This window comes from Atractosteus spatula, chromosome 8 (genome assembly GCF_055471065.1).
Source record: "Atractosteus spatula isolate fAtrSpa1 chromosome 8, fAtrSpa1.hap1, whole genome shotgun sequence".
Taxonomy (NCBI): Eukaryota; Metazoa; Chordata; class Actinopteri; order Semionotiformes; family Lepisosteidae; genus Atractosteus; species Atractosteus spatula.
Genome location: NC_142713.1, coordinates 57,313,399 through 57,326,699, shown reverse-complemented (window position 1 = coordinate 57,326,699; position 13,301 = coordinate 57,313,399). Strand labels below are relative to the sequence as shown.

The 13,301-nt window shown below is 40.7% G+C and overlaps 1 protein-coding gene across 1 annotated transcript in view; it reads left to right on the top strand.

Annotated features, from left to right (window-relative positions):
- Positions 1 to 13,301, top strand: part of LOC148829896 (uncharacterized) — a 54,977-nt gene that overhangs the window by 14,316 nt on the left and 27,360 nt on the right. Inside the window, exon 5 of the mRNA XM_088923884.1 lies at positions 8,400 to 8,525. Within this exon, the coding sequence (XP_088780010.1) occupies positions 8,400 to 8,525 (126 nt within the window). The remainder of the gene's footprint in view (positions 1 to 8,399; positions 8,526 to 13,301) is intronic.

The following is a 13,301-nucleotide window of genomic DNA, read 5'->3' as shown; positions in this document are numbered from 1 at the left end:
ACACTGAAATGCATTCACACATCAAGTGGCATCAACAGAATAGAAATGTAATGTTTGCAATGAAAGCATTATTCCAGTAGCCCAAATGGTACTGTGTGTCCCCACGCTGGTAATCCTTCTGACCTGACTGCTACTGTAGGTCATTTCTGTCTGTGAAACATTTTAAGAATGCTAAAACATATATTAGATTAAAACATATTTGTAGTACGTCTGGCAATGAAGATGTGACTTTTACATCAACACCGTGAGTATGCAAAAATGGCCAAAGAGCAGATGCCAACCCCAAGAAACAATTGGAGAAAGACTTACTGTATCTTGCTTTGCCTTTAGAAGTGTGCCTAGCTGCTAACAAGTGATTCTAATAACATGGCATCCATCTTGGATATCTCCCCCTTTAACAACTGACGTCTTTTTGTAAACTGGATGTTTCACAATGGATGTTTCAGATTTACAATGTTTTGGTTATACCTGGCATTTATTTTTGTAATTTTACTGTTCTGTCATAAACATCGTATGATTGGACAATATTTATGACTAAAAATGTCACCTGCAATGTGAGTTTATGATTCACTTATGATGTTGCTACTTTTATTAGAGCAATGAACCTTTCCCCGTGGTTAAAATACATAATGTACTGAGAAAATTCTAAATGACCCTAGTTCATGTTCTCCAACTATCAGCATTTCTTAGTAATAATTAAATAGTAGAACCTAGTTTGAAATTAGTACAGAAACTGTACCAATGCTGGGTTTCAGCTCTCTTCTCAGTTAGATTTATGTTTCAGGGACTTGCTCATATTTTACCAACAACACTTAGAACGTTTATTATGAGAGTGGCTGACAACAAAAAGAGGTGTTTAGAAAGCTCTGGTGGAACAAGTATTTCAAACTAAATCGAATCAGAGTCTCAAAAACCTGAGTTCATAAAACAGTTAAAAGCAGTCAACTGGTTTGATTAAGGCTTCAATAACTTTAATTGATAGAGATCGCAGCTGGAATTCAAACTAGAAGACATGGGTGTACTGTAAGGAATCCCTGCTGGAGAGGTACTGTATGTGGATCCTGTGCAGATGCAGGAGTTGGTAGTTGACAAGGCAGGCGAACAATCCAATACATTAGGCGAGTTCGTGGTCAAAAGGGGTAAGGTAGGTCAGAATCCGGGGAGAACACGGGAGGCAAACAGTCCAAGACGAGAGGCGAGGTCCAAAGTCGAAAAGGCAGAAGGGGAGTCCAGAATCCAGAATATATGAGGTACGGGAAAAACGCCAGGTAGAGCTCTCAACGAGTAGGATCTTTGATCCTGGGTTGACTTTTCAACCTCATGTGCAGAATATTGTAAATACTACATTTTTCTCTCCAAGGAACATTGCCAGCCTGCATTGTTGCGAAGCGTTTTTCAGGACCCTATGCAGATGGCAAAATCCAGAGGGGAGTGAGACAAACACAGGGAAAAAAGGACTAGGGGAAGAACAGGGGGGCATGTCCAAGGTGCGCCGGTGCTCGGGGGGGAGATGTCCTGTCAAACAAGTCTGAAGGGTGTTTGTAAGGAAATTGTCACGATCGCAAACCCCTCCTCTTAAGGGTGCTCCAGCCCTTCCTTGTTTGCCTCATTCCCTGCACCTGTTCCTTGTTCCAGCCCCTTTTCAGTTCCCCCTTAAAAGCCAGACGCTGATGCTAATCCGGGCTCTGCATTGGTTTCCGCATCATGCGAGCCCGGGACCTGGATGCGCCTGGCTCCGTTATGCTTTTAAGTTTCTGTTCCTGTTCCCGTTCCCGTTCTCCCTGCCGGTCCCGACCCGGTTCTGGTTTTTAATCTTCTGTCTCAGATGGATCGCCTGGCCTTGGACTTATGCCCTGTTTTAGGATTTCTCTTTGGACTCATCCCTGGATTGTTTGCCTCGCTCACACCTCCCCCGAAAACCAGCACTCCTTGGACACGCCCCCCTGTTTTTATTCCTGTATCGAGCATGCCTTTTTCCCCAGTGTTTCCTCACTCTACCCCGGATCGTGTCGTCTGCATAGGGTCCGGAAAGAACGCTGCCTGACAGAAAGCCATATGAAGGCAAATGTCCAGAACCGGGTGGCCCATCTGTGACGAAGACAAACGAAATTAAAAGCCGGAGCGGGATCCGGCGAAGGGTCAGGGGAATAAAAGGGGTAATGGGGCCTGGCGCTCCCAGCCCCGGATCCAGATGGTCAGGATGCCGTTGCGAAGCCTATGCTGTCGAGCCCCTCCTGGACTCGCTGGTAGGCAGGCTTCCAGGCGTCCATCTTCCAAGGCTGAGCCTGGACTGGTGGGAGCGTCTGGCTTTTAAAGGGGTGACCGGCTCCAGCTTACCCCGACATCGTATGGTATGAAGCGGTTTGGCCAATGACATGACATGATATTTATTATATACCCACTCAATTGTGGAAATCCAAAAGTTTGTATCTTTACATCTCAGCCCTACAGCAACAAGCCATGAACACACACTGGGACGCAGTCATCCAACATGCCCACCCCTTTGAGCCATTTGTGAGACCACACACAAGTCTGGGAGATTGTAAAGAAGGCAGGGGTTTATCTTTACTTTGAAGATCAGATCTTTAGACTTCCAAAAGATATCCCATTGTGCGACTAAATCCACCTGATGGCGAGACAGGTTGTAGTGGCTTGGTGTATAGGAGGAAACACATCATTATGGACAGCTGTTTACAAAAGATAAGATTTCATCCAGTCAACAACTGCACATAGATATTTAAATGAAAATCAGGAGATTCTAGTTCCATGCAATCTTCAACTATGTTTAAAATTTTGTTTGTATTTAACTAACTTGCTGATATTGCTGATTCAGAAAACTCTTAAATCTTTATTTTTTCTGGAAAGTGTTAGTCTGAGGATCACATTTCCTCCACCTGGTATTCTCACTAATGTTGATCCACTAATTTGCCTTCCTTCCTCATCCAGGACCACATTCTCTTAAATATCACTAGAGTAGACTTTAAACTGTGAATTTTACATGGATTGTGTCACGATTGTAGTCCCTCCCCCTTAAGGGTGCTCTGGCTCGTTCACTTTTGAGTTGATTTTGTGCACCTGCTCCCTGTTCCAGCCTCCCTACAGAACCAGACGCTCACTCTGTTCTGGGCTCTGCATTGGTTTCCTGAACCAGCCTAGTTCGGGACCTGGAGCGCCTGGTTCCATTCCCCCTTTTTACCCCCGACCCCTCGCCGGATCCCGCTCCGGTTTTTAACTTTGTCTTGTTCATCTTGGATTGATCACCGAGCTCTGGACATTTGCCTGCACTGGACTTCCCTTTGGACTCCCTTTAGGACTGTTCGCCCTGGATGATTAGTATTACTCAGTGTTTTAGTATTTTAGTGAGTGAGCATTACTCAGTAGGTTAGGATTACTCATAATATGTCATTCTAAATCCATTTTAAAAATTATTTTAGAAGATTAAACATCAGAAAGGAAAATAATTTCTTGCAAGAATTTTAAAAAATGTTTGTTTCTTAAAAGAACGTTAAAAATTAAGGAGGTGATAGAGCACTGGTCAGCTGCTTTTTTAGGCTGTTAGCCGTGTTATATTAAGGCACAGCATACTGAAGGCCTACGCTTAAGGTAAAAGGTGTGCTCATTTTTAAAATACTGTCTGTGGTGACAAGGTTATGCCTTTAAATTATGTGAAAATTCCACATTACTCAATAAAATCTGCCATTAGAAGCTTGACTCTGTATATTAGCAGCCACTTTGAAGTTGTTTGTTGTTTTTCTCAGCTCCTTTATGATTTCTACCTTGCAGGAATGTCTTATTCTGTAGGGACAATGGCCATTGTTCTTACTATATCCTGTCCACTTCAGAGCTTTGAGTCTTTCACCTAGGGGTTGTTGACTGCAGATAGTAAATATTTGCTCTATGTGTTAAAAAATACATTTTTTTTGCTTGTTTACTTTGGTATAAAAATATATTTGTATTATTGCTGAAAATCTGTGCGCTTGCGTAGTAAAATGCTATTACACTAGCTTCAAAATGCCCCAAACAATGGAACGCAGTCTAAAGGAAACCTGGTGGAATGGCAAGTTTTCAGTGAACAATGGTTTAACTGATTCACATGCAGCCCAGTGACACAGCTGTTGGAAAAGCGAGTGCATGTTAAGACTTACAAAACTCGTTTGCCATGTCTCTCCAGTATAGCTGGAACCTGCAGAGACATCAACATGAATCAAAACTGTCTTAAGACGTCTTTTTTCTGGGATCAACAACAAACTACGAAAAAGGCCCTGGCACATTCAGAAAACTGGGTATATCTCCTCTGATTTAGATTTTTATTTTGCATGAATACACTTACAGCGTGTCACTGGAGGGCTGTTTGCTTTATGAAGACACATTCGCTTTGTGTTTAAGAATCTGGAAGAAAATTATGGCCACTCTGCAATCAAATTTACAGTGGAAGGCAAAAGATACAAACCATGGACTTCTGAAGGTTAAATTTAGACACTTGAGTCAGTGGTCATAAATTTCTCTGGAGTCCTATATGTTAATTCGCATTAGAAATACTATCAGTTACCACAGTGCCAGAGATTTAAGAGTGCTGTTACTTCACTAACAGCTATATTAATCCTGTTAGCATGCATTTTAGCTTTGGCCACTCAGAATGGAGAGAGCTTCAGGCAAGTACAGTAGTTTTTAAAGCACTTAGGGGTATGTCCAAAATGCAGGACACACCTTGCTAATATTTCTTAAAATACAAACATTTTCACACTTTTATATCCTTAATCTAATGGTAGATATCTTTATACAGCTTTTTTTGTGTTTGTGACCTCGACTGAGTTCGTACGTGATGTGCATTGATGTAGTTGAGTGATTGAAGTTCACTTAATTTGAGCAGAACCATTTAAAAATATTTCCTACATTATTTACCGCAAAGATTAATACATCTTGTTATTTTAATTTTGAAGCAGTATCTGAATTACTAAAAGCAATTACGAGTATCAGCCCAGCCATTCTAATCACCTCTCTTTTAAAAAGAAAAAAGAAAATTAACAGGTACAATATTTTTCAGCTAGAACACTTCAGATCTCTGTATCTTTGCAAATCATCTTTGCTTTAATTTGGATTACAGACAATTTAAAAACCGTCACCGTAATACAGTACAAAAACACAAAAGACTTACATTTTTACTAAACGTATAAAAACAATTATAACGTCCCCAATGAAAGTAATGACGTTCTTTAGCTCAAGTATCCCAGCTGCCCAGTACAGACAGACAGGAAGAATTGCTCCGATATTTACTGCGTGCGAACTTGGAAGGCTACGAGAACTGCGAATTTCAAAGGGACAAGTGGAACTTAATACCTCTTTGAAAAGTAAAAAGGTGGATGCTGCACATTGGTGGTAGTGGAGGGGAGTCTCCATTACCCGTAAAGTGTCCAGAAAAGCGCTATATAAGTGTAAGCAATTATTATTAATATTAATATTAAAAGACGTTTCAACTGTGGAGCCTCTTCAGCTACATGACAGAGCCCACAGACGAAACGTTGTTTTCATTTTCGTTATTTAGAGAAGAATTAGACCTCTATTTGTTCATATGTATAGTTATGTGTATCTTACGTATATTGTATATGTAGTTTATTATTTTTAATGGTTAACGTATTGTTTTAGATGTCTTTTTATCAACGTAAAATGAAAGCTACAACGAGAGATTGCCCATAAGAAAGTAGTTGTACAAAAGCGTATTGCTCACCACGACATTGTTCTTAACAGACCATGATTTTTTTTCTACAAAAAACGGCACTCTCAAAGACCTGCTTTGAGACACACATGAAAACAATTAAAGTTTTCTTGTAAAAACAAGACGCTCAAATGATTTCCAGACACTGACAGATTTCCTGGGGATTTTATTTATTTTTGAACTTCATTCACATCTTTACAATTTCTTATTAACTAATCCGTCCGATGTTGTTTTCAAAGGGTTTGATCAAATACATATCTGAGCTGGCACAATATTATTCCTCAAATCTGCTGTAGATTCAGAGATTATTTTAGAATTAATAAATCCGGGATAAAACATACAATAACATTTTACCTCATCGGTGCTTTGAGTAGCTGGTTGCGCTTGTGACAGTTTGAGAACATTTTTTCAATTTTTTTGTTTGAAGCTGTTTAATTTTTGTCATAAAATTAGATATAATAAGACAACCGTTTTAAAGGAAATTATATTATAAAGACATCACTTGGTATTTTATACGATTTCATTATTAAAATATAAGTTATTGTTGAAGAGAAGGGTTTTATGTGATAGAATATAGTGACTTTTTTCAAAACATCCTATTCAGCAGGATGAGATAAGCACTATCAATAGAAATTATGTATCTTCAAACAAGCCTCAAGAGCATCCTGATGCATTTAATTATGTTAATATCAATTAGCACTAGCCTAATATTAGCTCTTTTCGGAGGCGGTATGTCGTATGACTTCCAGTTCCGTTTTGCATATATTAACTCAAAACCATCCTCCAAACATGTTCACGTCATGTCATCACAGGTTATTTGGCTGTCAATCTGTAAGGTTTATTAAATGAATGTTAATTTAATAATCACTGTAAAATCCTTGCATTGGGTAAGGGTGTTATTTTAATTGTCTGTGCATCTGAACACTCTAAGACAATCACCAACAACCTAAAAAATAGTGTTTAACAGGTCAGTTTGTTCAATAACCCGGAACTTGAAAGGATTTAGTGTAGGAGGGCTCAGCACGCCGATCTTCTTGAAAGAGTGACGTCACCCCTCTCTGACAGTGTCGGACGGTACCGTGACGGAGTTTCTGGAGAGCAGCGCTGTGCTGTGCTTAGAGTCCCCGACCCACGGGGAGCGAATCCAGACAGGGGCAGGCAGAGCTGTTCTAGTCATGTTGGAACAGTGAAACGAAGGGGGGATACCTATCTTTATGGTCCGAGCAACCTTTAGAGAAAGAAAACGAAAACTCTGGGAATATAATACCTCTCCCTCTGAAACAGAGATACTGAACAAGTTGGAAAGGGAAAAATCACACCAGGTTACTTACCGCTGAGACATTTACAGCCATTAACAGCAACGTGGGGTGGGCTAATTCAGTTCTTACCATTTCTTTTTAAAGTACTCAAAAGCAGTGCTTCGCTGAATAAAGTATCCCTTAAGCCTGAAATCTTCAGTATTTCTACCAATCCCTCTCAAGTTATTTCTTTAATCCCGGATTTTATCGAGATGCGTCTAGATGATGTTGCAAAACCATCATTCCACTGCATTCCACAGCGTTAGAATGGGACTTCACGTCGTCTCGAAGCAAGCCTATTTTCCTGAGTGTTTGCCCAGTTCTGTAGCATAAAATGCATTATTTTCTGTTTGGAGCTTTACCAGAAACGGATAAGAGCTGCAGAATTCGTCCAAATAACGTGGCATTTCAAATGTCCTGTTTAGTATGACCAGCTCAAAGCTGATGAGATCGCTGTCTCAAGTACTGTACATCAACTGAATGTACAGTCCCACATGTAGAACCACCAGATGCTGTGAACCGTGGACGTGTAATTAAGACACAATGCAAGACTGGATTGTCAGTCTTATAATTTTTAGTAACTATCTAAAGAAATCCTCCCATTATTGCAAAATACATGATAAGTTTACAGATCTGTTGATTGCGACTTTCTCAGTTTTGTTTCGGACATTCTTTCTACTTAACGGATTTACAGACCTTTTCTGAGGACTGTCCATAAACTTTCAGGAACCGTGATGTATGATGCCGAGTTACTGCGCACAAGACATGGGGACGGTTTGAAAAACCAAGCTGAAACAAGATACTAAAACGATCCGCAAATTCAGTTGCACTGAGGGCAGACTTCCACATCATTATTTAATAGAGACGCTTTTTACCTCCATTTAACTGAAGGGAAAATCTTGCAATCTTTTATAATCTAAAATGTTAAGACAATCAAGGCAACAGACAAAAACCTTAAAATGTTTGCACATGATAGAAGAGGGAAAAAGCAGACACTGAACACTTTTCACAAACCCCTTTTTCAACTGAATGCATTGTTTTGAAAGAAAGAGCAAAAAAAATATCTTGCAAAAATGATCCACGTAGAGAAAACGAGAACTCGCCGAAATTTAAAAGAAAAGTCTGGAAAGGGCTAAATAAACACGTTTAGTAGATCGGCGAAAGCGTATTACCACGCTGCCACAATTTTTGCACCGAAAAATGACTACTTAGAGAGTGATTTATACGAGTTAATATCGATATATTTTTCAATGAGAGCTACGGATCAGCAAAGCAGCAGTTTGGAAAAAAAAAACAACAAAACTTCTGCAGGTCTAAACCGGGTTAGCAATGTCGCTCAAGAATGAAAGCCGTGAAGTAACGCTGTTCATGTCGGTGCTGTGTTTTAGCCCTCTGTGCCCTCGCACCTGGCGAAGGACGAACAGATGCACGGGGATCGTGCCGCAGGAGAGGAGCTCGGACTGCTCGAGAGGGCGGAGGAGCTGAGGAGCGAGACCGCCACACTGGAATCAACGGTGAGCCCCAGGTCACCGGCTGACGCAAGGCTGCTGGTTCAAGCGAGTGGGAGGGGGGGTCAGTCAACTGCACTGCTTGATTCATGTTCTTTGGCTGGGTTCCTCAGCCATTACCTTTTAATTCCCCCCTCCCAAACTCCTTCCCTTCGTGAACAAGGTTTGGCATCTTAACAAAAGCTGCAAAGGTCATTTGCTTGCAATGGCGTAAGAAGGACGACTCCCCCCCACAGATGAAAGCAGAAGGAAAGCGAAAGCAAAAAAATAAATAAAGCTACAGTCCGTCTACATCCATCTGTGTATGTGCCCAGTTGATTACTGTTAGCAGAATAAAAGAATCGAACGCGTTGTTTGCTGATGAAAATAATGGGAAGAAAAAAACAGTTCTGTTCCATCAACAGCTCCTTACACCTAATTTTACAGCTGAGTGGCCCAGAGCCACGTAGAGAAAAAATGCCCTCTCAAGGTAATAAAATGAGTTGCTGGTCTTCGATTTTGAAACAGCGATTTCTTAGTCCCGAGTCATGCTTGAAATATATAAAGTTAATATTTTTTTCCCCACTTACAGTATGTTTGAACAATAAAAAAAAAACAAAACAAAGAGGAGGGGGAGGAGGGGAATGCTTCTGAACTTCAAAAACTTGTAAAGCTGTTGGCTAAAATCACTTTGTCTTGTTAGGTTAAGGTGAATACAGTGTAAGTATATGTTTATGAGGTCGTCTGGTCCATGCGTTCAAAGATATTGCTTTAATACAATAAGCCTGTGCATTTCTTCACCAGAAGAAGTTGTTTTAGGTGATACTGATGTGCTAGATGAATTTTTCATGTCCGTGGAAGTTTTGGTTTTGAAATGTGTTACAAAACCAATATCTGCTTTCCTTGCAAGTTTTGTGGCCGTAAAACAAACCTTTTCCTTTATCTATAGCATATCAGTTATTTTTCAGTAAATAATGTACATAGGAATGTTGGCTTGTTTTTCGCAGGAGCAGGACAGATAGAGGCAGTCTAGGATGAGCTGTACTTTAAGAGCACTTGTAAAGGAGATTATGGATGAAGACAGTGGATGAGGGTGGCACTGTGGTGTAATGGTTAGCGTTCCTCCCTGTGCTTGTGGAACTCCCATTCCACAGTCCAAAGGCATGCTGGTAGCTTAATTGGCTTCTGGGAAAATTGGCACTGGTGTGAGTGTGTGCGTGTGTGTGATGGACTGGCGTCCCCTTCAGGTTGTACCCCACCTGGTGCCTGTAGCTTGCTGGAATAGGCTCCAGCTCCCTTGTGACCCTGAATTGGAAGAAGAGATTAGATAATGGTTGGATAAGGGCTGGATGGAAGATGAGACATGAGATCAGGAAAGTTTAGATGGTACAGCCATCATGCTATATGCCCACTGGAGCTCAGCAGTGTAAGCCTGGTCAGTACCTGGATGGGAGACCTCCTGGGGAAAACTAAGGTTGCTGCTGGAAGTGGTGTTAGTGGGGCCAGTAGGGGGAGCTCACCCTGCGATCTGTATGATGGCAACACAAAACTGTAAAATACGCCCCGTCCTTTGGATGAGACGTAAAACTGTGGTCCTTACAAATCCCAGGGTATTACCCTTGCATCCTGGCTGAATTTCCCATTGGCTTTTACCAATCATGGCCTCGTAATAATCCCCATCTCTGAACTGGCTTCATCACTCTGCTGTCCTCCCCACTGAGAGCTGGTGTGTGGGGAGGGTACTGGTGCACTCTGGCTGCCGTCGCATCATCCAGGTGGGGCTGCACGTTACCTGTAAAGCCCTTTGAGTGGGGAGTCCAGAAAAGCGCTATATAAGTGTAAGGAATTATTATTATAATTATTATTATTATTGTAATAATAAGGGCAGTAAATGCATAAGCTCCCCAAAAACAGTAAAACCCAACAGCAGCATCTGAACACCTGGCCCTCTTCAACTGCCTGTGAAGACCCATGACAGCTCAACCTAACACGGGCCTGCGTTGTTTGTTTTTGTTGCTGGATTGCTGTCTTGCCTGTGCCTCCTCCCAGTGACAAAGCCCTGTTAGGGGTTGTGGTCCGGGGGAGATGTCCAGCTTACAGGGAGCCTCATATCTACTGGATGTAGATCTGCCAAGGATACAAACAAGAGGAGGCCATTTCATCCATCTAGAGATGTTCGGTAGTTAGAAGCTGATTGATTGCAGTGCTTCTTGGAGTGCTTCAGCCGTTTCTTGGGGACCAGCTTCAACCACATGGTTGGGTAGCTTTCCGTAGCCCCACAACCAATGCATTGAATTTAATTTAGTTGCAAAAGGAGAAAGTACTGTGGAAAAGTTTATGTGCTATTTACCATTTGTGGTAAAACCTAAATTATGCTTAACCAAATGTACTTGTTTTTATGAACGACATTTTTGTCAAGATTTATTACAACAAAGAAATAAATTGTATGGATGAAAACTCAGAATGACAATTTTTTTTTTTACAGAATGGGTTATTCTGAAATAATGGCCTTGGCCTCAGTACAGAACTGTTCTTAAAACTTCACTCTGAGTTCACTGTTTTTTTTAAGTGTTGCCAGGAAAATATGTACTCTTAGCTGTTGCTATGGCATCACCTCATAGACCCTCTGACATCATAAAGAAGAGAATTCCAGGAAATCCATGCAAAATCCTTCCAAAGCTTAAGAGGTTCTCAATAATTAGCATTGCTTTCTATTCACTGCATTGATGTTTGCCATTAGTTCCAACAGGGCCATCTCTCGCTGTGTATGTGTGAGTACACTATTAGGCTGTTTAGTAAGAGATTAAAATTTTCAGCTCATTGTTGTGGTCCACAAAAGCTTTGAAAGCCTGCACTACAATTGTGTTGCATTTCTTAGCAAAAATGCAGAACAAATTACTCTTTCTAAATAACGAAAAAAGCAAGCAATTGCAAAATAAAGTCCGTAAACAAGCCTTTGTTTGTTTGGACATTTAAGCTGTCAGTATTTACAGTGGGATCTAAAAGTGCACAAGCCTTTCTAAGCCATTTATTTCATTGATGACTCAGCTGCTTGGAGCAAGAAGCGCACAAAAAATATTTTTCTAATTTGAATGTTCTGAAGTGTTTAATCTAGGTCGTGTGTGAAAGGCCAAGTAAAGATCATTTGTAAAAACTGGAAGTGGAAGTCAGGTTGTCCTTGATGCCCAGTATGACAAAAGCAAGACGAGCTGGCTCTGCTCATGCCCTTCTTTTCCAAGTACTTACCGGGAAATGAGATCTTTTCCAAGATCATTTCCAAGAATCAAGTAATACGTGTAATATAAGAAATTAGAAGCTATACATAAGTGGGCGATGTCCAGTTATCACAAAAGGAACTGTTAATTGGCTTTGTGTTATATTTTATATAACCAATAGCCAATTATGGCTTTCACATACAAATGACGTGAAAAGGTTGTTTTGCTCCATAGAATGTGTAGAGGTCAAAGTGACCTCTTCCAGCAGCAAATAGGATTAATGTGATAGAATTGGGCATAACAAGATTAGCAAGTGTCCCGCTCCCTTCTGAAGGTGAATGGTAACAAAGTTGTTTAGTCTGTTTTGCACAGGCCTTGTGGATAGTGCCATCTTAAAGCAGCTCTGTGACTCTTGAGCCATGCTTTCAGTAACAGTCTTATGCATCCATCTGTCTGACCTAGAAATATACTACAGGCCATGCACAACTGGACCTACTATACCTATCTATGTATTTTAAAGACTTCATGGACACGAACTGCAAAACTGGAAATTAAATAATAAAAGGAATGATCAATCTTTAATTTTTAAACTTTAATCACTTAATGCAACACTCTGGCTCATTAATATGACATATTCACATAACGCTGCATTTGTGATGCACTCACTTGTGTATATTCCACAGCTAATCAAAAGTATTTCCAGAGTATTTATAGAAAATGTATTGTTCCTGAAATATCATAATTTAACACCAAGCCTTGATAGTTTTCAATGGACTCATTGTATCTCAGGACAGGTTTTTCACTGTTTTCAGTTACCTTACTTAAGATTAAAGATTTTATTTAACATCCATCCATTTTATAAATGCTTCGTCCAAGTCAGGGTTGTGGGAGAGCCAGAGCCTATCTCAGCACATAGTGGGCACAAGGCAGAATTCACCCTGGACTGGACACCAGTCCATCGCAGGGCACATACACACACACACGCGCACACTCAAATCAGGGCCAATTTTCCCAGAAGCCAATGAACCTACCAGTATGTTTTTGGACTGTGAGAGGAAACCAGAGCACCCAGAGGAAACCCACACAAACACAGAGAGAGCATACAAACTCCAAACAGACAGCACCCCAGCTCTAGACTTGAACCCAGGACCCCAGTGCTACAAGGCAACAATGCTAACCACTGCACAACTGTGCTGCCCTAGATTTGGGGTAAGAGAAGCCTGCAATTATTTAATTAATTAACCTACACTTAATAATTCCTGCAAAAAGGTGTTAGTTAAGAATATCAGAAAAATGTATTGTCACGTAAGAAGAGAACAGAAGTTAAAGTGATCTGATCCTGATGAAAGAAAAAAGAGGTGAAGATGTACGGTATTTTGATTTTTTTGGTGAGATGCTGGATTGCCTTTTTGTGTTTCTGTTTTTTCTTGAGCTTACGGTTTGAATCCAAGGGGGGCTCGTTATATACGAGTACAGACACACAGGCCCAGGAAGATGATAAAATTGTTATTGATGAGACGGGTCAGCCCATTTACTAAGGGGTTAGTTGATGTAAAGCAGTTAGCTGCCACCCATGCTGAAAGGTTAG